The 24,205-nt window shown below is 43.3% G+C and overlaps 1 protein-coding gene across 1 annotated transcript in view; it reads right to left on the reverse strand.

Moving 5' to 3' along the window:
* Positions 1–24,205, reverse strand: part of SDK1 (sidekick cell adhesion molecule 1) — a 687,887-nt gene that overhangs the window by 63,355 nt on the left and 600,327 nt on the right. Inside the window, exons 37-42 of the mRNA XM_084641923.1 lie at positions 23,729–23,915; positions 22,108–22,245; positions 16,294–16,455; positions 14,875–15,000; positions 6,099–6,263; positions 3,321–3,458 (exon numbers count right to left, since the gene is read on the reverse strand). Of these exons, the coding sequence (XP_084498049.1) occupies positions 3,321–3,458; positions 6,099–6,263; positions 14,875–15,000; positions 16,294–16,455; positions 22,108–22,245; positions 23,729–23,915 (916 nt within the window). The remainder of the gene's footprint in view (positions 1–3,320; positions 3,459–6,098; positions 6,264–14,874; positions 15,001–16,293; positions 16,456–22,107; positions 22,246–23,728; positions 23,916–24,205) is intronic.

A 24,205-nucleotide genomic window follows, 5' to 3' on the forward strand; every position in this document is an offset into this window, starting at 1 on the left:
GCTCAGCAAGGAGTGGGAGAGAAAAGGAGACAAAAGATCAGCAGTGGGCTGCAGACCAGGAAAAGGGGTGAGAGAGAGACTGACTGAAGGCGGGAAGGGAAAGATAAAAGAGGAGGGAAGTGAGAGCAGGAGACAAATGGGAAGAGAAAAAAGTGAGGAAGGAAAGAGAGAAGAGAAAGAGAGAACAGCTGGGTGGACAGTGAAGGAGAAAAAGGGGTTGGAGCTGCAATGGAGAGAAGGTATGTAAATGAGAAATTACAGGATGGGGGAAATCATAGAATCAGAGAAATGCAGGGCTGGAAGGGATCTCAAGAAGTCACCAAGTCCAGACCCCTGCACTGAGGCAGGGCCAAGTGAACCTAGAGTGTCCCTGACAGGTGTTCTTAAATGATGTGGATTCCATAAGCTCCCTTGGAAATCTATTCCAGAGCTTAACTACCCTTATAATTAGAAAGTTTTCCCTGATATCTAACCCTAAGTCTCCCTTGCTGCCAATTAAGCCCATTTACTTCTTGCTTTACCTTAAGTGGACCGGGAGAACAACTGATCATAGCCTTTATTTATAGGAGCCCTTAACATATTTGACTGTTATCAGGCACCCCCCGGTCTTCTTTTCTCAAGACTAAACTTTCCTCACAGGTCAGGTTTTCTAAATCTTTTATAATTTTTGTTGCTCTCCTCTGGACTCTCTCCAGTTTGTCCACATCTTTCCTGCAGTGTGGCTCCTACAACTGGACACACTACTCCAGCTGAGGCCTCACCAGTGCCAAATACAGTGTGACAATTACCTTCCTTGTCTTACATATGATACTCCTGTTAATACACCTCAGAATGATATTAGCGTTTTTTGCAACTGCATCACACTGTTGCTCATATTCAATTTGTGAGACACTATAACCCCCAGATCCTTTCCAGCAATACAATCACTTACCCAGTTGCTCCCCATTTTTCCCATTTACTGCAGTACTTTGCACTTATCTTTACTGAATTTCATCTTGTTGAATTTAGACTAATTCGTCAAGGTCATTTTGAATTCTAATCCCATCCTTCAAAGAGCTTGCAACCCCTCCCATCTTCGTGTCATCTGCAAATTTTATAAGCATACTCTGCACTCCTTTATCCAAATCATTAATTTAAATATTGAATTTGTACCAGACACAGTATTGATATGCCCTTCTAGTCTGACAGCAAACCATTGGTAACTACTTTTTCAGTTCGGCCTTTCAATTAGTTGTGCACGCACCTTATAGTAAATTCATCTAGACTGCATTCCCTAGTTTGCTAATGACAATGTCATGTGGAACTGTGTCAAAAGCCTTACTAAAAATCAAGGTACATCATGTCTACTGGTTCCCTCCTATCCACTGGGGGAAAGATTCCCATGTCAAAGATGGAAATTAGGTCTGTTTGGCATGATTTGTTCTTGATAATTCCATTCTGACTATTCCTGATAACCCTATTATCCTCTAGGTACTAACAAATGGATTGTTTAGTAATTTGTTCCACTATCTTTCCAGGTATCTAGGTTAGGCTGAGTGGTCTATAATTCCCAGGGTCCTCTTTGGTCCCCCCTTTTAAAGATAGGTACTAAGTTCCAGTCCTCTGGAACCTGATCCATATTCCATGAGTTCTCAAAGATCAGCGATAGCTTCAGCTAGTTCTTTAAGTACTCTAGGATGAATTTCATCAGGCCCTGTTGACTTTAATACATCTAACTTATCTAAATGTTCATTAATCTTTTCTTTCTCTACTTTGGCTTTGGTTCCTTCCCCCTTGTTGTTAATATTAATTGTATTGAATATTTGGTCACCATTAACCTTTTCAGTGAGGACTGAAGCAAAATAGGTATTAACCACGTCAGCCTTTTTGATGTCATCAGTTATTAGCTCTACTTCCCTGCTAAGTAGAGGACCTATGCTTTCCTTCATCTTTTTCTAGCTCCTAATGTATTAAAGACCTTTTCTTATTCCCTTTTATGTCCCTTTCTAGTTGTAACTCATTTTGGGTCTTAGCCTTTCTCATTTTGTCCATACATGCTTGTGCTATTCTTCTGCTCTCCTCCTTAGCAATTTGTCCACGTTCCCACTTTTTGTATGATTCCTTTTTGATTTTTAGGTCATTAAAGAGCTCTTGATGGAAGTAAAGAACAAAGACAAAAGACGGGGGGCAGAGGGGAAGAAGAGAGGAAGACATGGCAAGAGATTTTTTTCCTATGCTCATAGTGTGTAATTCCACAGGTCTGAGCTCTGCTGGTATCTTGGGCAGAAAGGCTGGTGTCATATTGCCAGTCTGCTGTAGACAGGTATTTTATCCTCAGCTTCAATTACAATGTTACATTAAGGCTCAGTGTGAACATGGATATCAGAAGGTGCAGATCAGAACTGTCTTTTCATGTCTGTCCTCCAAATGTAGAGCACAAGTAGGAAGATGAGAGATTTTCTATGTGCCATGCATAGTAATCTGTAATAGTATTAGCTTTGTAAAATGCCATGGCATTCATACATTTTAAATCCCATGGGGATAAAGTCTGATTTACTAACACTTGTTAGAAGTGAATTTATACAGAAAAAATAAATCTTTCCTTTGGGCTGAACCACTGAATGCTGCCAGGGGAAGTGGGAGGTTCCTTCCATTTCCCTTTATTCTATTAACCCCTCGGCATCAGGAGAGCTGGGACTTCTGCTGCCTGCTCCTGTTGATTAGCACCTGAAAATTAACGTAGTTGTCTCCTGGATTTTGGAGAAACATGCACACCAACAACATTGCCAGAACTCAGGTTACTAAAGGGGGGAAAGGCAAAAATTATTTTAAAAGCTCCACAGCCAGAGATCTGGGATTTGAAAGGGGGATCTTTAAACATTCCTAGTGATGGACCAGCTGGTCCTGTTTTCTGTGAGAGAGGTGACTGTCAAAAAATCACTCCTAAAGGCAAATTAAGAGGCCTGGGGCTCAGATTATAGTATAGTGCCTTAAAGTCCAATTCAGGTCAGCCATTAGACCCCACTGCCATGACAACTATAGCACTAACGAACAGAGGTGAGACATGGGGTACCCACATACACCATTTATCATCGATGGGATATTATCTACTCCCAGCACCATCCGTGCTTTGTAAATACATCCCTCCACCAAATATTTATACGGGGTGTACCCATGGAAAAGCACAAGCCATTTCTCCCAGATTAGAGATCAAAAAGACCTGATTGGTTGCTCCAAAGAAACACAGAGAGCGAGAGATTTCACGCTGCCGGAGTCACTGGTTCAAATGGAAAAAGAATGTCAGTGGCATGGGAGGGACTGAAATGGAGCCACTATCTCACCTGTGCTGCAGTTCTTGTATTTCTTGCTCTGGCCATGCAGGACCAATGCAAACACCACTAACAGGATGAGGATGAGACTAGACAGAGCCATCACTAGCAGGAACCACCACTCTTCGTAGAAAGGGGTTTCCACTTGGGCTACAGAGAGAATAAATAAAGGTTTAGGACCCCTCCACCTAATAACAATTCCTACACATTCCTCCCCTAAGCCCCACTAACATCTCCCTACCTTTTCCCCATTGAAATCTGTACCCCTGTTAGTTCTCAGGAAAGGGTGGGGCTAAAAGGCTGGATTAGTGCCAGAGGAAGGTCCTGTGCCTATTTCTCCCCCATAGCAATTCCAAAGTGCCCAGGTCTTCCTGGCCTCTGATACTCCAGTCCTGGATCCAAAAAGAGCCCTGCTGACTCACCTCAAATGTCACTTCACTTGGAGGACTGGGCCTTCCCAGAACATCACCCAACAGCGCTCGCAAGAGACACAGGTGGTACCTGTGGGTAATGTCCAAGCACTCTCCAGTGCCAATGTGCCTCAACCCAAACTCTCAACATCCCTGCTATTCTAGCTTTATCCCTCACCTGCTGTCAGTTTAAACCATCCTGACCAGCAGCACCCTGGCTATTCAGAGAGTTGGGTTCTATTCCTATCCACAGATTTGATGTGGCCCATCTTAACTCCACCCATGCCTCAGTTTCCCCAACTGCAAAATAGGTAAATGACATTTACTCTTCTTTATAAAGTGCTTTGAGATCCTTGGTTAAAAGTGGTAACTATTATTAATTATTAATTATTATTATTCCTTTCCAGTCATCCCCTTTTCCAGGGCATCTCAGCATTCCCACTACGGCATAGATTATCAATTGTGCATAACTACATTGTAGTTAGCGAGACAGAGAAATACCTGCTCGAATGGCTGATTCCAGGAAACCTATTTCACTTGGGACCAAAGCCCTAGCTGAACCCAGACCACTGAGCTGCCCATGGTGGAGTCGCAGCTGCCCCCAGTGGTGAACTTCGGCTCCCTGCAGCAGGGGCCGCCAGCAGCCCCCCCCCACACACTCTCCTAGCTTTCTTACAGCTCTGAAGAGCACTTTACTGCCCAGATTCCCTGGATCTAAACTCAGCCGTGTTATGAGCCTTATGATGTGGGGGGCCTGATTCATCCCAGGGCACTGGGAATTCTGTAGCAGTGAAAACCCTCTGCTGGGAGGCCAGCACGGACCAAAAAAGCCAAAAAGACAAGTGGTACAGGCCAGGCTGGGGGCTGAATGGACCATCCAGCTGTGCCAGCGAGGCTGACTAGCCTGTAATGCTTTACAGCTTTTAAGCCTGTGAGTCTCAATAGAAACTTCTTTCTTTCAGGCTGCAATTTGAGAAACTTTAGAGCATCAAAAGGAAGTGAATTAAATTGTTCTGCTCAAGTGGAGAACATACGAACGGGAAACTCTATGAGCTCCTTAGAGGAAACAACTACTAATGGGAAGAGAGGATAGCGGGGCTGACATGATTCCAACTACAGAACATCCCTTTAGATTTTGTGTGAAACGACAGAATGGAGAAACACGCTAATATGTGAAGTGGGTTCCCCTTCTCCCTTGTGCTTGGAGAGGAATGCAATGAGACAATTCGCGCGGAAATCCAGAGGTAGTTCATAGGGGCTAAGTGGTTAGTTACCCAGGGACAAAGAAGGGAATGAACACAACAGCAACAGCGATAGTACCATTTATTTCCCCTTTCTGCTGGGCAATTGTTGTGGGATATTTGTGTTCTTTACACCAGGAGCAAAGAGATAAGTCCTGCTTCAGATACTGGCACTGCCAGGCCCCCAGGAAGCTCCAGAATTTTGAATCACAAAGCCGTTTTAACAGTTTGCCTAAAAGCAACTTGGAAGGAGGAAGCAAGGGTAAGGAGACACCTGTGCAAGGCCTTAACCAGGGCCGCTTCTCCTGCTTCTGCAACAGGCCACCAAACTCCAGCTGCAGGGATACCAATGGAACAGAGCAAGCATCAGCCTAGTTTACCTCACAAAGTCCCATCACTCTCCTTCTGGCAAGTCTTGAACTCTGAGTTCAAAGAGATTTCTGAAGGGTGTTCAGGCCACATCTCTACATACTGGGGATAACCACAACAGAGCTGGCAGGAAGGTGTGTGAAGAACATCAACAATCCAACCCATACAGGCTTAGGGTCTGATGTTGTGATGGAAGTCTTTCCATTGAGGTCAGTGCGTTTTGGGTAGGACCCTTAGAGAATTTGAATTGCCAGCGGAAGGATACAATGGAAGGATACAGTTTACTCTGCCAGTAAATTTCACCTAGCACATTTCTGAGAGCGATATATACAACATAACATAGAAATATCTACCCCAGGAGACTGGGGAGGGAATGGACCCAGGTGAAAAGAGGAAACAGAAATGGAATTGAGGAGGGGGAAAAAGCTAACAAATCACAAACTGTATAGTCATGTTGCAATACATGCTAATTTACATGTGGACTCCTGGGGGAGTTTCTTCAGCAAATATTAAAGTGGTAGGCCCCTGTTTTCCTACAAAATGGTTTCCCTTGGGAGAAAGGCCCACTGTAAAATCAGCATCTGATTCATCATTGCATCATACTGGTTTTAACATGATTTCAATGGGGTTTCATGGCATAAAGGAAAAGTAGCACAGTTTTTAAGAAGGGCCTCAGTGCTTTATTTTAACTGTTGGCTCTGGTTTGCTCTCTCCTCTTTCCCCACAAAGGAAGCCTAGTGGAGAAAGTATAATACAGAATGCACAATTACCTGATACTGCTGCAGATGGGATGCTTGGCTCTCCATAGCCAAACTCATTTACTGCAACCACTCGGAATTCATAGCTCACCCCCTGTTTTAGCTTGTCCAGACCGACTGTGTAGGAGGTAGCACTGTGGGGGATATCCTTCACAAACGTATCCCACAGTCCTTCATCTAGGAAAACAGCACACACAAAAAAAGGGCATCATTAGCATTATTACTGGACACTCTTTCTCCTGCTCTGTGGAAATGAGTTGCTATTAATCATGTGTTTCAACATGAGGCAATTTCCGTGCATACCTGAACTACTGCTGTCCAACACAGCAAATAAATTAAACCAATGTGGTAGACTATTGAGCCACAGTCATTCTAGGTTGTGATTACTTTTACATTATGTCAAGATCCAAACGTGAAACCTTCACATGGGTGAAACTTACAGATAGAACTTGCTGTGTGACGAAATCCTCCCTGTTCTATACCCCAGATGTGCGCAATTAGATAATCTAGATATTCAATAGCCATACTAATATTTATATTGATAACCATCCAGAGTGTGTATCGCATTGTTTTCCTATTACGTAGGTCATATTCTCATATCTACTTGAAGCACAATGAAAAGAGGTAATTTTCAACAAGATGGTCACTGCCAGTGGTAGGATAAAAAATTACAACTGTGATTAAAAACTCTGGCCAACAATTTTGAATTTTGGACCCTAATGTCAGGCTAGGTGGCCTATTTTCCAGAGACGACCGGCAAACCTACCGCTTCCATTGACTTCCCACTGATGAAATATAGGCACCGTTTGTGTGTTGGGGAGTAGTGCTTATTGTTACAGGAGCATTCGAGCTGCAGCGCTGAGGACAATGGGCCAGATCCTCAGCGGATGTAAACTGGCATGGCTTCAAGGACCTGGCCCAATGACTATTAATTTTATTTTAACATTTTTGGTAATTAATTTCCATTCCCCCCCCAGTATGTCTTAATGACAATATAAAAATAGAAAGACAAAGTCTGCACAAATACAGTGTATGAGATGCTTGCACTGAAAGAAAGCCCTCTGCATGGAGAGTCTACCACATCCATGATTCCTTCTGACTAGAGGTGCCACCAGTATAATAGTAAAGTAAAAGCCAGCCGCATTATCATTGGTGTCATGTTTCGATGCTGCAATGTCAGGAGCAGAATCTGTTCTCACTTACTCTAGATTTCACAAGTCCATTGAAGTCACTGCAGTTATTCCAGAATTACACCAGTGTAAGTGAAAGCAGAATTTGGCCCTTAGCCTATTCCTTTGCAACAGAAAATAATGGGCAGAACTGAATGATTTATGCCATAGGTGCATTTCCATGTGAATGTTTTAATTTTGCCATAAGTAAATACTAATTTGTAATGCGCTGCATGTCCCCCACACTGCACCTGTTCTGATCAAGATGATTGGCAGTCCCAAGTGGACAGAACAAGGAGGCTGAAAATTTTATTATTCTGTCCACATTTGAGAAATACTAACGAATAGGCAATTTTTCTGTCATGTTTAAAATTCAGACCAATACATTATTCACCAGCATTTTCAGAGTTTAATGAAGTTATCATAAAGTACCATTGTTATGAATTACTTTTTTTTACAATGTGTGTAAAACAGAAGATAAAATATTGACTTCCCATATGTAGGGCAGTGTAAAGCTAGATTATTTTCACCATGCAAAGCTAACCATGTAATAAAAAATGGTTGGAATGTTTTTTTACTTGAAGTGGGTGGAGTGTGGATACATTTTCAAAGAACGTTTGCTGCAATCACTGACACTAGATCCTGCATCTGATTCTATAAAATATTGTCATAATTGCTAGAACTGAATGAGTTTTCATAAACACATTTGTAAATACTGATACAGAATTTCAGCCCACTGTGATCTGCTTTAAAAGCAATTCATTTGCACCGCAAATTGCTTAGATGGCGGAAAAAAATAACAGCATAAATAACGATTTTTCCAACACTAATTTCAACAGAAACAAACCTACCACTCTCTTGCTGTTGTTCTTAAAATAGTCCATGAAATTATTTGTATAGACAGCGTGCTAAATTCAACAGAGCTGCTGCAGGGAGCTGGAAAGTCAACCTCAGAGTGCAGCCTGCATCCAAGGGGAAATTACCCCCTGAGGACTGATGGTGGCATTTCTGCCTCTGCCCTGCCCCGGGACCATGTTGGGGAGGGTGGCAGAGAGAGGACACAGCTGTAGTTTATATCAGGTATCGGGGGTCGCTGTGTTAGTCTGTATCCACAAAAACAACAAGGAGTCCGGTGGCACCTTAAAGACTAACAGAATTATTTGGGCATAAGCTTTCGTGGGTAAAAAACCCTTCAGATGCAAGTTTATATCAGGTTATCCATGGAAGTTTGCTGGTGGGCGTTTCTTCAGTGAACTGCCGTATCAGAGAAATTCCAGTTGCTCTGACCGCCTCCACTTTTGGCTCACATTCTGCTCCAATCCTAAGGGGACTGCCTCCTGAAGCTGGGCCAAAATGGAGCCATTTACCTCACATCCCCCATTCCAAACTTTGGGGAGCTGTATGAAATAGAACCCAGATTCAAACTACCCTTGGTTTGGGCCAGATTGTGCCTTACAGGAAACCAGCCCACGCAGAGCTGCACAATGCTAGGAAGGACTGCAGTTGGGGCTAACCCATGCACTGCAGGCAGGAAAGTGGAGGAAGGCTCCTTGTTCTCTCTGCAATGCACAACACATGCACACACCAGACACAATCCAGTCCTTTGGGTTTTCAAGACTAAGACCTGGCCAACAAGACTTTGTCCTATTCCTGACAGGAATACTTGGGTCTGCCTGTAGATGGACAGCACAGTCGGGTTAAAAAGACAGCTTATTTTGATGGCAAAAATTGCTATCCGATGTCGCTGCATGTAGTTATGAAATCCCTCATTGCATTTAACTTTCCCTCTTCCCCAAAACACATTTGCTATAAATGTCAGCAGCTCATGGGAGAGAGAATTCATTAATGAGATACCTAAGTGGGGGGTGGAGGGGGCAGATTGGCTTCTGTATTAAGTGGAAAATCATTAGCATACTGTACACAATATTTCCCACACAGGTCATGGTAAGGAAGGATTTGCATGCCAAAAACTAATAGCTCAACAGTGTATCAGTGCAGAGAAACCAATGAGAGAAGCAAAGTTTGCACCACTGACTAACACCCCCAAAACAGATGCAAGGCTAGCCGGTCCCACTCAATTCCTGTTTAACGTACTGTGAGATTCAGCACAGCTGGTGATGGGGATGCAGTCATATTACTCTCAATTGCTTTTGCCTCAATAACATCTGTCCATTCTTTCAATTCTTATTACCTTTCATTGTGTATGTGGAATCTGATAGGAGGGGTAAATATATGACACCAAAAGGAAAGTTCCTTTGAAAAATCAATCTTCTTTTGCTTCCTGTTTTTATAAATGCTACACCGCATCAAGGCCCAGCCTCATTTCCTGCCGACACAAGAATCTGATCTCTATCGTCAAGCTTCGATTTCTCCATCAGCGTTGAGAGGCATACGCATGTGTGTGGCGAGAAGGCTCTAATCGCTCTAAAAGACACTAACCCCTCCTACCTATCGTCATGTTGAGCCTCGGCTACGCACACAGTTTATTCCTCTGAAATGGTGAGCAGTGTTGTGCACTGCAGGTGTTCGAACAGACACCACACCAACACAAAAGCTTGATATCATGGACAATTAATCAGGGTCTCTATGCTGCATAAAACTGTCAGTCAGTAACAGAGGTTTCTGGTTCTTATAAGACAGGCTAGGTGACAAATGACTGGCATGCTGGAGCTGGGCTAGATGGAAACCTGTCAATTATTCATTTCTGAAACACTAGCTTTTCTCTCTTTGTGTAACCGGAAAGCTGTGTTATAAAACTTACTAGTAATCAGACATCAGGAGATTTACAAGAATAGAAGCTACTGATCATTAGGGTCTCCTGTACTTGGTCAGTGTTCATCCCACAAATGACAAGATTAAAATGTTAATTTCTTGAGTAAAGGGAAAGGTTTGGGTTATGATGCCAACTAACAAAAGGACAAGAATGGAAAGTGAAGGCTGACAAACCGTCACTGCACGCAGTTCGGAAGCAGGAGCAAATGAAAGGCCCCATGGCAGGAGCCAGAGATGCAGCTGCATCCTTCACTTTGAATTTACTGAATTTTGCTGGTTTGTGTCCATGTTAAACAAGGAATTTACTTATTTGCTTAAAAATAAATAGAAAATGAAAAAAAAAAGAAAAAAGAAAAAAAAGAAACATTACTCAAGAGACCAGAGACGAGCTAGAGAGAGATCAGTTCACAGGGCTCCGGGAAACAAAATGCCTCAGTCATTTAGGGGAGGGAAAACCCCCATGCTGAGTGGAAGGGTTCTTCCCGAAAATGTCTGTCCTCTGGGAAGAGTAATTTTGAGGACAAGATACATTATTTGCCTGATTTGTCTATATTCTAAATATGGGCTTCATGGCAATTGGGGGCTTATTTGGCCTATATTAGAAACCACGATAACTGGAAGCATGTTTAAATGCATTTTCCTACTATAGGGTTAAGCCATGCCCTCCTACAGGGAAAAACCAGGTCAGCACCAGGAAACTTTGCATCATCCTGTCCTGGGCTTTGGGTATCTGTCCCACAAAGCAGGCAGATCCATGGCCTGCCTACCCTGGAGATATCCTATGATTTGCAAGGAAATCCCACAGATCTCAGAGCATCTGCAGCAGGCCAACATAGGCATTAAGGCACAATGCCTCTGTACTATTCCCTCCATATATCCATGGCAGCATGGATCCCTCAGGAACCTTTTGGGAGGCCAGTAGCAGGGGGCGGGGAGTCTGCAACATCATCCATGAGGAAAGCTGTGGGCTTGGAGGGGGACAACTCTGTGCAAAATGGTGCTCCCCAGACTACACCCCTCTCCTCACCAGCCACAAGTCTCCAGCCACATGGAGGGGAAGCACACGGGATGCCACAGTGTCGCAGAACGCAGATAAAACCACTTAACTCTTCCCTGTGGTAAAATTAGGGCCATTTGGACAGGTTTGCCATTCTCTGCCTGTTCTCTGCACATAAAAGCAGAAGGCATGATCTGATACACATTACACAAGTGGCCTAGGTGATATTTACTGTGAGTGCACCAGAGACTTCTCAGTGGAATTTACTGTAACGCAGGAGGAACTGAGCTGGAATCTATTTCTCCTGCCACAGAATGGAGGCAGGAGGGGAGAGACCTCTGTTTTTCTGAAAATTCTCCCACTTGCCCTGAAATCTCTGAAAAAATGTTGCTTTGCCTTGTTCTGTGCCAGTGTCTGAATTATATGCTAGATGTGGAGGAGGTAGGCAGGCTGGTCACCTGACATAGATCCAGGGGAACAGCAGAGAGGCAGGATAAATACCTTTACCTGTGTATATAAAAGAAAAAGGCAGCAGGACAGAAGGGCCTCTTGAAACAGAGCAGTGCAAAGAACAACCTGATGAAGTGGCAACTCAGAGCAGAGGCCAGCATTTATTACTCTAAGCCCCCTCCTTCCCTGGTGGAAGGCAGCTCTGGCAGAGAGCTACAGCAGGATAAATGAGATGATACGGCAGTTAATGTTTTGGGTAATGAGGCCTATAATAGATGACACCTGAGATCCAAAGCCCTAAGGTAATGGCACAGTGTTTAAATATTGACATCATGCTAAAGCTTTTTATTTGCCTATTAGATGCTTCTGTTCTTGGTCACAGAAAGATGGAGACTTCCCCTTTCTTGCTTTGTATGTGAAAGGCACATGTCAACTGCTTTTCTCTGAAACAGCAACTGTTTAAAAACAAAACCAAAAAGTCTCTCCAACCTGCGTTTCATTGCTCAGTAACAACCCAGAAGGCAGGAACAGCTTCTTAGCATTATATTAAAAAAAGATGTTTTTCTGAAATGCCCAGCATGGGCAGTGGAAATTAGCCCCCTTCTTTTGCTGAGCTCTAAATTCAGATGGCAAATTCCTGCATGCAGAGATGAGGAAGAATGAGATATTTAAAGGAAGCTGAAGCCTGCATGAAATAAACAAACATTGCAATTAGTCCCTCTCCTCACTTGGATCACATTTCACGCTCTCTACAGCTTCAACCAGAACTAATAACTGGAATCTAGCATACAAATGGCCAGTTCACATGCTACAGCAGCATGAATAGGATTAAAATAATCTGAAGAGGAATTAAATCAGATCCTGAGAGCAGGAGCACTAAGAGACCTCACCTCTCCCCTGTTTGTTTGCAGGCTCAGTAGAGTAGGGCCAGGATGAGTTAATGTGGCTCAGGCTTGCCTTGGAAGGATCATTCTCTCCGCACAAAGCGCCAGCGTTCTATGAATCCCTAGGCAGTGAATGTAAAACATTCACTTAAATGATGAGCCACGCATGACAATGAGAGGGAGTTGTGGTGTAGCCATCGCACTGCAGTGTTATCTGCTTACATGGAAATGCTCCTTCTGAAGTCTTGTAATTTGTTTCCACAGTGTTAGGGGAACACATTAGAGCTTGGGGTTAGCCATCTACAGCAAGATGTGAGTGACAGTGGATTCACCAGGATATCTTAAAGGAAGGTTGAAGCTAATAAACTCCTATAGTTTATGTACGCTTGTTTTTTCAGCACAGCACTTAACATTTTCTTGTTAGTATGTGATAGGTAAGTGGGATGTAGGCCTCACTCTCAAATACTCTTGTTTTATTGAGCGCCATTTGTCTGGACTGGTAAAAGTTGGCTAACAAGCTTCAATGACTGTTTTGTCTGAGTGTTACAGGATGGGCCCTTTAAGGGCTTTTGACTTAGCCCCACCTGTGCCTTGTCTGGTCCTAACTGATGAGTTTGGGCTTGGGCCAGTAGTTGGGTCAGGTGACTGAATATCTGATGATGGCAATCTGGGGATGAGGCTTCCTATAAGAGTGGGTCTGCTCCCTTAGCCAGAGGGAAAATAGGGACTAAGAAAGACCTAGGGGAGGTCTCTTCAGAGAAGCCCAGAGTCTGAGATAAATCTGACAGTACCTTTGCTTTGAGTGATTTGGGGAGGTGAGAGAGCTGGATTTGAAGTCTTGACACCAGGGTAATGGGGGAGATACACCTGCAAGGAGGCTGTTGCGGGGATTCAGTGGGGACCAAGGTCAGAGAGGAGTGGGAAAGAGGCTCTCCCCAATAGCCAGAGGAGAAGGCCTGGCTGGAGCTACCTGCAGTGGGGTCAGGAACAAAAACTTTAAGAGGGTCAACAGCTTTAAGAAGCTTGGCTTGAAGAAATGCTAGGCAGCAGGAACTGGGTTGTGGAAAGAACTGGTGAGACCAGTAAGGGGCTGAAGAGACAATGGAGGGGGAGAGGTAATTTGTTTTAGTTTAATATTACATTTAAACTGCACTGTTTTAATAAACCACTCCACCCAAGATGAGCTGTTGCTCAACTCACAGAAGTCTGGGTGCAGCTATTGGGAAGCCCAAGAAGGGGAAACTGAGGCAGCAGCAAGGCCCAAACCCAGTCCACTTAAGGCCTTGTTAAACTTGGACACTCCAATCCTTGAAGAATGTGCGCATTTTATTAGTTTTGTTTGAAAACCATGATCAAGGTTGAGTCCTTGAAAATAGGAAAAGGTAATGGAATCACAGTGGAACCTTGGAATTCATGAGGGAAGCCTATATCCCTAGGGCTGAAGATCACAATAATTCAGCCTATGGTTTAGCTAATCAGTACTGGGAGAGTGCCAACGAAAAACCTTAGTGGAATTCCATCGGTGGCACTCCTCTCTCTGACACAGGTCTGAATTAACATCCAGCATTAGTTAGAATGACACGGCTGAAGGTGCCATCTGCCAGAGCAGATACAAAAATGAGGCTTTGACCCCTTATATGGTGTGTCTAAACTTGGAATTCGGGGCTTGAGGAGACATACCCACGCGAGCTCTCATTGAGTTAGCGCAATAAAACCAAAATGTAGCCACATCAGTGCGAGTAGAGGGACGGATAATACGTGCCTGTCAGAGACCCTAAGCATGTATCTGGGGCGGCTAGCCTGTTGTGCTGCTGTGGCTACACTCTAACTTTAGGGCGAGCATGGGGATGTCTCCCCCCAGCTCGAAGTGCAGACGTATCCATAGTCAATAAAGATCCCATGACATAATAACTTTGTTGTCTTGATCACATTCCTCCTGTAGAATGAATCGGAGATGTTGTTATTCTGTACGTCCACTGCAAAAAGCCATGTTTTCTTACTGATCCAGGATAGCTGCTGCATTCTGCCCAGAAGAGGTGTATTTCAGTGGTGGATCTGTGATCCTCAAATATACAGTTTGCAAAGTGCTTGAGGATCCTTCTGCATTAAAGGGACTGCATACATGTCCATTATTTTAAATTATGAATAACATCAGTTCCTTAACTGGCAGCTTTGTTGGTGACATATGAGGAAAAATGGCACAGTACTCATGGCAATTTGCTGTGACTATTTCCAAGCAGGAGGAAATATGACCATTAACATAGTTCCTATTTTTGCCTTCTGTAAACATATTGCTATGTAAAAACACTTGGTGGTGGGCGTTTAGAAAAGAAGAGCTGTGTCTTTCTTATCTTTCTTCAAAAGGTCCCATTCCTCTGCTTCATGGACAAATAAATTCTTCCAAACTATTACACTGTGGCTAGGACTATGGTGTGGACTAAAGGGAACAAGTTCCCATCACCAAATCCTGTCCATGTTTTATGGATTTTTTTTTCCTCAGCAGTAGTTCCTCCTACCTGATGACCGTGCCTCTATGACGTAGCCAGTTGTGGGTTTGTCCCCTGAATCTCCCTCAGTCCACTGCAGAGTCAGCCCAGAAGCAGATTTTGTAGCCAGAATTTCCTGAGGGGAACCAGGAGACCCTAAGGGATGAGACCAGAATAGCAAATATCAGGGGGTGTGAGAGTTGATCACATTATACTTTGTAACATCTTCAGAAATATGCACATAAAAACCACACACAGAAGCCAAACATATACACAGGGTAAACCAGTTTAATAGGGTGCTGGCTCAAATCTCCCCCGGTTCGAGCACCACAGATTAAAATATCAGCTGCTGGGTTTTACAGGGGTACTCACATCAACTAAGCAGACCAAAAAAAAAACACCCCAAAACAAAAAACCCTGTACTTTCACCACTTACATCTTTGCAAACATCTGCATATTATCCCTGGTATTCCTGCCTACAGAGTCACCCCAGCACCATCCCTGGAAACTCACAGACCAGCAGCAAAGACACGCTACCTGTTCAGTCATTCAGTACCATGTCATTCACACATCCGACCAGTAGTTATAATGCCTGTGATGTGAGCATGAGGATGAGTTAAACTGCAGCATCATGCATCACCATCGCATTCACATGGTGCAGAAGGTATTTCAAGAACATTATAACTGTTGCACAAACATTATAGGAGAGCTATTTATGATCATATAGCACCTTCAAAAGATGAGATCACAAGGGAGGGGTGCAATGAGAGAGGTGGAGGGTAGCTTCTGTTTGATTAAGAGGGCAGGGAGACACAAAATAGAATCGTGCATGAATATTGCACAGATGCTTTAAGGACTACCAGTCCGGCAGAGATCATTGTAAGACTTTAATTTTTCTTGCTGTAAACATAATGATTAAAATGAATCATCTGTTTAACAACAAAAAATCTTGGTGCACAAACCAACAAGTCAGGGAGTCTGAAGTTAAGCCTGCTGTTCCTCTCTCTTTGCATATGGCTAATATATTCATGTGTGTAAGCCAAAGCATAAAGACACAAGGGAATGTTTCTGAACTCTCACCAGTTTTACACCCAGGAAACACCATTGATTTATATTGGGTTAATTCAGGACTGAATCAGGAGTGTGATCAGTGCAATCAGAATCAGGACCATGCTGTCAAGGAACACCTTTGAATTCCCTTGGCTAGTCGATTTGTCTTTCAGTTTATTTGCACAGGTTTTTGCAGTCAGACTTTCTGGATTTCATAAAAAAGGAAAAACGTTTTTCATGGAATGTTATGAACCCACTAAATCATGCCTAGAGCCCTTGTGACTCAATTCTTCCTCGGACTGGAAATGTATTTGCACATACACTGTATTACTCCCTGCTGTTGGATTGAATTAATATAATTGGCTCTGGTCTGTTGCATGTTGCTAAGGTTGCACTTACCCTCTGCTGGCCCAGCTGTGATGTTGGCTTGTAGCTCAGGTCCATAGGTGATGGTTCTGGCTTGCACTCTGAATAGGTAGGTCACCCCCTTGGTGAGATCTCGGACCTTTAACCAACGCTGCCAATTTCCTTTTATGTCCACAGTCACTACCTTACTCACCCCTGGAGTAGCCATCAAGATGAAAAATAAGAGAAAGCCTCAATGCAAAAAAGGAATTGAGCAGAGCTTATCATGTCTAGATAAGTGAAATTATCTCACAGTTTGCTAAGAAAGTATTTCTTACAATTAGTGGGAGTTTAAATAGTGATAATAGCCAATTTTCAGCACAAATAAGTGTAATTAGAGTTTAAGCTTGATAAGTGGGTGCTGACAAGAAAAAAACCTTACAACACAACTGGGAAATTACCATGAGACTATACGCAACCTCACTAATTACGCTGGGAAAAAAGGAGGAGGTAAATGAAGGGGATTGCAAGCGGCACAGCTCTTCCTAAGCCAGAGCTTCTCCATGTGGTGTCTCTTTGCCATGTACCTTGCAACACTAGTCCAAGCAAAAAAATACTGTGCCAGATTCATCTTTGCCCTGCACCTTGTACTTTCGTTTACACCAGTGTGAAGTGAGTGCACCATGGGTATAAACAGTTACCATGACTCAGTAGTGTTTTACACTGAAGTAAATGACCACAGAAGATGCACTGCAGTGGTGAATCTCATCAGCTGCATTATTATTTAACGGGACAGTGAGATCCTCCCCCTTGTTCAAGCCTCTTTAGGCCGGGGAAAAAGGGCTGGAGTAGCATAAAGGGGCCCTAAAAGTCATGGCTTGGTCTGAGAAGAATTCCCTCAGTAGAGGCACAGTGGGGTAGAAACATAAGGCTGTCTTCCAAGGGCCTCCTCACAAGCCATGGCATAAGGGGTGGATCCCCAGGTGCAAGACTGGGTATGGGAGTGATGTGTCAGGGGTGGCGCTGTAGCATGCAGCACTGAAGAGATTCTGGGCAGCACTACGGCCCACAGCCCCAGGAGGTTGTCATAGCTGAGACAGATCCTCAAGATTGTCAGAGTTGCACTGAGGGACTCTCCCACTCCTGGAGGAGCCCAGGATCAAGAGGGCGCAAATGTGACTTAAAACTACTTCAGTGGCGCATTCTCCAGCGCTGCGATTTCTGTGCTGTGATTTGTAGACCCTTACCCTATATTCTATACACACACACATTACTTTAACTATGTTACTGTCATCTCTTTGGATTAAGCCTGCAAGAATTTAAAGGATTCAATTTACTTTTCACTCTTTATGCAACACTTTCTTTCACGTGCATTCCTCTCTCATAGAACAAGGAAAATCAATTCAGTTTCTTTCACTAACATTTAGAGTCAGTTTCACATTCAGGTTCTCAATGATGCCCTATGTACGTTGCAAAACTGCAGAGGCGTGATTATTTGAAAACAACTGTTTTCACTGGAATATTCTAATATAATTACATGGAAACATTTCTTAAATTTTGTACAAGTTGTTTTACAAAATTTTGGGGCTAATCTGAGTTGACAACGTTCTTTTAATATTTGCCAGTGAAATAAATGTATGTAGCCCTTTCCAGACAAATAAGAGAGGTTGCTCTCTCAGGAGGAATCATAGAATCATAGAATATCAGGGTTGGAAGGGACCCCAGAAGGTCATCTAGTCCAACCCCCTGCTCAAAGCAGGACCAATTCCCAGTTAAATCATCCCAGCCAGGGCTTTGTCAAGCCTGACCTTAAAAACCTCTAAGGAAGGAGATTCTACCACCTCCCTAGGTAACGCATTCCAGTGTTTCACCACCCTCTTAGTGAAAAAGTTTTTCCTAATATCCAATCTAAACCTCCCCCACTGCAACTTGAGACCATTACTCCTCGTTCTGTCATCTGCTACCATTGAGAACAGTCTAGAGCCATCCTCTTTGGAACCCCCTTTCAGGTAGTTGAAAGCAGCTATCAAATCCCCCCTCATTCTTCTCTTCTGCAGGCTAATTCTTCTCTTCTGCAGGCTAACAGGAAGAGGAGTGCAGGAGTAGTACAGGAGTGTACTAGTTTTGCAGTATTCAGGGAAATACATTATGAATAGAATTTCCAGTTTTTGATGTAAAGTTTATGCAAATTATCATCCATTTTCAAGATGCAGTTGTACTTGTTAAATTAAAAAATGTTTTCCAAAGGGTTTTTGATCAAAATTTCATCCCAATTACAACTTCCTATTCAAAGAATCCTTTCTTATTTAAAAGAGAAAAAGCTCTAAGCTGCAAAACTTCTCCCTCTACATCTAGGTATATTATTTAATTTCTCAGTGACAAATGTGGAGACCTAATCCAGCAAAACACTGAAAAGCAAGAACCTCTGAAATTTCAAACAAGCTTTTCCACCCCTCCCACCCTTAAACTGTGAAAAAAGGCTCCAGGGTAGTTTTGTTGTCAGTTATTGGTAAAACATAAAATTGTACATGTCTAAATATGAATGATGTGGAGAAGACAGCACTAGAGAAGAGACTTTAGGAAGAAGGTTTTAAATAGTGCTTAGAGCACAGTAAGAGAGAGGTTGTTCCAAGTCCTACGAGAAAAGCCAAAAATCATGAGTTGGAAGAGGAGACAAAGAAGACAGATTTAGGGAGGAGGATTTGCTAGCATTCAGTGTACAAGTGGGGCAGCCAGAGAAGGGGAAGACGGCACAAACAGACATGGTAGGGAAGAGCAGAAAATGGTGAAGATAAGCGTGAGTGGGTTAAACTAGATGCACAAGGAGAGAGAGGGATCTGAGAAGTAGAACAGAGGAAGGGAAAATGATTTATTGCTATCAAATATGGAGATGAGAGGGTGTTCCTGGAGTCTCATTTTTCCTTGTCCCCCCTACATTGTAATTGCCATCCATGCCAACTAGTTAAAAGGGAAGACAACAAATACTGAAACAAAAGTTCAGGATAATCCAGAGAGTATTTTCACAGATATACTGTGAAACACAGTATCCAGACACACACATCACACATTTCTTTTTATTTTCAGCAATTGGATCTCCAACACCAGAGCATGAACTTTTCTTTCTTGGCCAACTGTGAGCGAAAGGGGACAACACATCTACAAGGAATGGGTTCTGGTGGATCAAGGGGCATTTGAGGCTGCAGTCCTCTTGCAGCTCCTTCTGTTCTCTCCAGCATCCAGCTGCACATGAATTGGGTCCCTGATGACCACTTTTTAGGTGGTGCTTTTAGCTTGGACTTTACCCGTCCCATGTTGCTGGAATCCTGAGGGCAACTCTGAACTCTGAATTGCCCATTCAAGGGCCTCTGAACTGGTTAAGTACTTGGGTAGCTCCAGAAATTTTTAGCTGGTATATTTTTCATGAAGGTTCATCCATTTGTGCTCCTCCACTGTACACAGTAACGGCAGCTGCATAATATCCCTTTACCCTGACATCCATCACCAGCAACTGATCAGACACACCGTTTTTGCCATATCAGTAATCCATCTAGTCTGATATCCTGTCCCCAGCAGAAGCCAGAATCTGATGCTTCAGAAGAAGGCAATCCCTTCACAAGTAATGCAGCTGCCAAGTGTGCAAATCTGTAGATGTTGGGCAGGGAAGGGGGAAATTCCTTCCTGACTCTACAAGCAATCAGATTATACGCTGAAGCATGAGATTTGATTGACTGCTGAGAAAGCCCAACTGCTTTCATGAAAGAACTATTTCAGTACTGGACAAGAGTACTTGAAACACTAATATTTCCACATAAAAGATGGATTCCCTTTAAGTTTTATGTATGAGAGAATAAGAAGCAGGAGAACTCCAAGGTATCTGAATGTCCTTTATGCCCTGTCCACATTTCCTGGTCAGAATTATGCATCCGTTCTGCACTAGCTCTTCATGCTGAAACTCTACAAAGGGTGAAAGTGCTTTTATTCTCCTGCTTTCATTTCTGAGTATGACTTTCCCCATGCACAAGACATGGAAAGTCAGCTATAAAGAAATACTTTATTCCTTACAGCAGAAACAAATGCTAGTGATTGATACCCTTATTTCTTCTGAAAGAAGTTTAAAATGGATTGGCAATGGTTGAAATTACTCGACCCGTTATCACTCTGCCAAAGCTAGACATCCTATTGAACTACTAGAAATGTATCAGGAATATAAAAAATATTAATAACTCCCTCCCTAAACATTTTAATCTTCTCTAAATCATCTTTAGAATGATTTTACATTTGTTTTCAGAGAGATTGCCAATTCCTTCTCTGCCGATCTTCTGGCAAATTAATAATGCATTTGTGACTGTCATACTGTCATCAGGTGGGATTATATCTAGTGCTGGGTTAAAAATGCAATTTGAAAACTCAGTAGAAACACACCGATACAATGAAATCTCTACCACTGCCATTCTCCTCTTCTAAAGTGGTCACGGTGCCACTGAAAGCTAACACACGATGCCAATACGACCCTTGTTTTATGATATAAATGATATAGTTCACCAGCAGCAACACAAATGGGACTCAGTGAGGGGTATTCTGTGGCAAGGCCCAGGCTGCAGTTTTGGGATGAAGCGCAGGGAGACAATCAGGACACGAATATGTTGAGTTTCCTATTCTGCCACAGAGAGTAACAATGGCAGTGTAATGGCTTTTCAAGCCACTCAAGAACACGCTGAATACATCTTTGCAGGGAAATGAGAAAGGATGGAAAAAAGCTGTATTCCACAGTTTTATAGTTTACAGAGCAGTTTTAGCAAAGCAGGAACACCCACATTTGCTCCAACCACCCATGTCCACATGGCTACTGTCAAAGCTCCAGGCTGGCACCCCCTCTTGGCCACTCACCAGACTGCTGTGAGGGGACACAGCTGCTGGATCCCATGTGTGTTCAGTCTCTGGAGTCTGAACAGAGCTCTGAACACTGTCTCTGTCTTGGCGTCCCCAGGCATACTCTCAGGGTGCCTATTCTCTATCAAACACCCACTCCTGAGAGTTTAGACCATGCGATCCACTGCCCAGTCCCTGGAACCAGAGCAGGCCTCACAGCCCCCCCCCCCCCCAGCTTAAACACACCTTCTCCCTGAATCTCACCGAAGGTGTGAGCCTTCTGGGTTCCAGTTTAACTCTCTCAGGGGCACACAATCAGGTGTAGTATACAAAACAGACAGACTTTGCACAGGACCCAAACACAGCGTTACTCTTTCTTTAATAGCAGGAGAAGTACACAAATCTATACCAAAATAATACTTTCAATAAAATAATAAAAATAGTAAGTGAACTCAGTGATTCCAAGTCCGTGCTCGAGCATCTGCACTGCAATGTAAACCTGGGCTTACAGTCACCGAACTCAGGTCTCACAGCTGTGCTAACACATCATTACTACACTATGAGCTGCAAAACGACAGGCCCTAGACCCGAGTGCCAGAGGGACTTGGGCTGTGACCCACCCTCCTAGCAAGGCCCTAGGATCAGGGTCCTCAGTGCTCGCTGACCCGAGTCAGACTGATTTGTGCATGGATGAAAGGGGTGCTTGGGCTCAAACTGGAGTCAGAGCCTGGGCTTAATGCGCAGTGTAGACATACCTAAAAAGACCACAGAGAGGCAACTAGCCCTACATTCAAAATGGATTTTGCAGCTTAGTAAAGATACACACACAGAGTTCATAATTTCACAAAGATTTCATAGAGAGTACCCACACTTTCCCTAAATTGTCACAGCTACATGTAGAGCATGGATGGAGAAGAATGGCAAGCTGGACAGAGATAAAAGACATGATGGTGCTTTTTTCCCTAGCCTGAATATATAGGTTCTTTGGGGCTTACTTACCCTGGACTGGTGCCAAGGGCTCATACACCACTCGATAACCCTGCAGGATTCCATTTGCTGCCGTCGGCTCTCCCCAAGACACATTGAGTGTCGTGCAAGTGATTTCTGAGAATGCCAAGAAGCTAGGAGCGCTGGGAGCTGAAAGGATTACAAACACACTGAACTGCAGCAGGAATATTTATTCTGATATACGTATTATGAAATGGTATATATTACCCAGTGTGAATCTAAAGGAAATAAGATGAGAACAGGATTTATCAACAGCATCAGGTCTTCCTGTAATTGACTGGAAATATAAAAAGTGTTCTAAAATCAGCAGACACTAAATTGCAAAACTGAAATTAAACAGGCTAGGAAGAGGAAATGACAAAGATGAAGAATGAATGACATAAGAGAACAGCAGAGAGCTTCATTTCCAAATGACTGCATCACCAGGACGGTGAGAATGCCTTTTCTACAACCTTTTTGGGATTGGAAGACATAAAAATGAGTCAGGGAAAAACATCAAAAGTTTAGGGATTCTGGTCCAAGTGGTTAAGTGGCTGTATGTGAATTGAACACACAAGATACCCAAAGTGCATGTGTTGGTCAGGTCTGTACTCAAGTATACTGTTTGTATGTGTGCATGCAAATCCCCAGCTTACGTGCATGCATCAGCATTCACATGCTTTCATGTTGGGGGTCTCAGTTTGACTAAGCAGCCAAACTTTTCATCTGGAGTTGTTGGCCTGCAAATCTTGTGCACACGGATGGCATTTTCTGTTATCCCAGAGCACAGGGACTGTTACTGTGTGCTGCTTGCTGCAGCCCTTTGCCACTGCATGGTGGAGAGAGGCCAGCCTGGCCCTGAGGGTTTAAATGGTGCACGGTGCCTTGTGTGTGCTCTCTGCACTGGGGTGAATTTCATTCTCAATCCTGTGCAACAATCTTCAGTTTCAGATGGGGATGTAGACTCCCATTGTGGAATATCAGTTTCTTTGCTAGTAATGTGACCCAAAGAGAATCAGAGGGCATTGTATAGTCTTCCCCAGTGATAAAAAAGTGAGGGTTCAGAGGCAGAAAGACAATAAGAGGGAGTCTGCTGTTGGTGCACACTCCCTCACAGAACCTAATGACTACGGAACATCGATAGAATACGTGTCCCTCTGGGATCAGCATCTCCAGCACAGATATTACTTACTGTAGTTGTACATAATGCCAGAGGCCCAATAAAAAACAAAAAGAGCATGACTCTTCTCTCGCATGATTTTATCAGTGTATCTCCACTTACTACAACTACGTTACTCCTAATTTACTCCAGTGGTAAGATCAGAATCAGGTCCATAGCCTTTTGTTGGACCAGTTTGTGACAGAGATTCTATTGCTATCCCAGCCTGTTCTACTTCATATTGCAGCATCAATTCTGAAATCCCTTCCCAAAGGGTTGACTCTGATTCGATCCAAATTGTTTGCCTAACCATAATAACAATACAATATAATAATTTACCCAATGATCAGATCTAAAACACAACCATCCTATAGTTCTGTATTTTGTTTCCTCAGACACACAGATGAACAGTTATATGATCATTATCTCTAAACAGGTTAAACTGTGGTTTGGAAAAGAAAAATAATCTCATACCAGCCTGGTGAGTCCTGCCCTGCCTGGGGCTGCTTCTTGGTCCATCGCCTGCTGCATTGAAGGCAGATATGCAGACCATGTATTTGGTGTGGCTGGTCAGATTTTTCAGCCGAACTGTTGTCTCTGGGAGGAAAAGGACCTTCACTTTCTCAGTGTCATTCTGGATGTCCATTTCCCAGTAATAAATCTGTTAAGAACAGAGAGATGTTGAAGTCAATCCTGCACTCAGATTACAGTCTCATTGCGATGCAGGCTGTAAAACAGGTACTCTTGTTTCCCCATGACCAGTAAGACGTTGGCAGTTTTAGCTTTGGACCATTCAGTTATGGGGTATAATAGTATTATTCACTCTTTGCCCAATCCTGAAGGCCTTATTTTATTTTTACTGAGGAAAACTCCCCTTGGGTTCAAAAAGAGTTTCCTGAGAAAGGCCTTTTAAAAATAGTGTACAGACAATGTGACATGGCCTAATGACGT

Source organism: Lepidochelys olivacea, assembly GCF_965140295.1.
Source record: "Lepidochelys olivacea isolate rLepOli2 genome assembly, chromosome: 10".
Taxonomy (NCBI): Eukaryota; Metazoa; Chordata; order Testudines; family Cheloniidae; genus Lepidochelys; species Lepidochelys olivacea.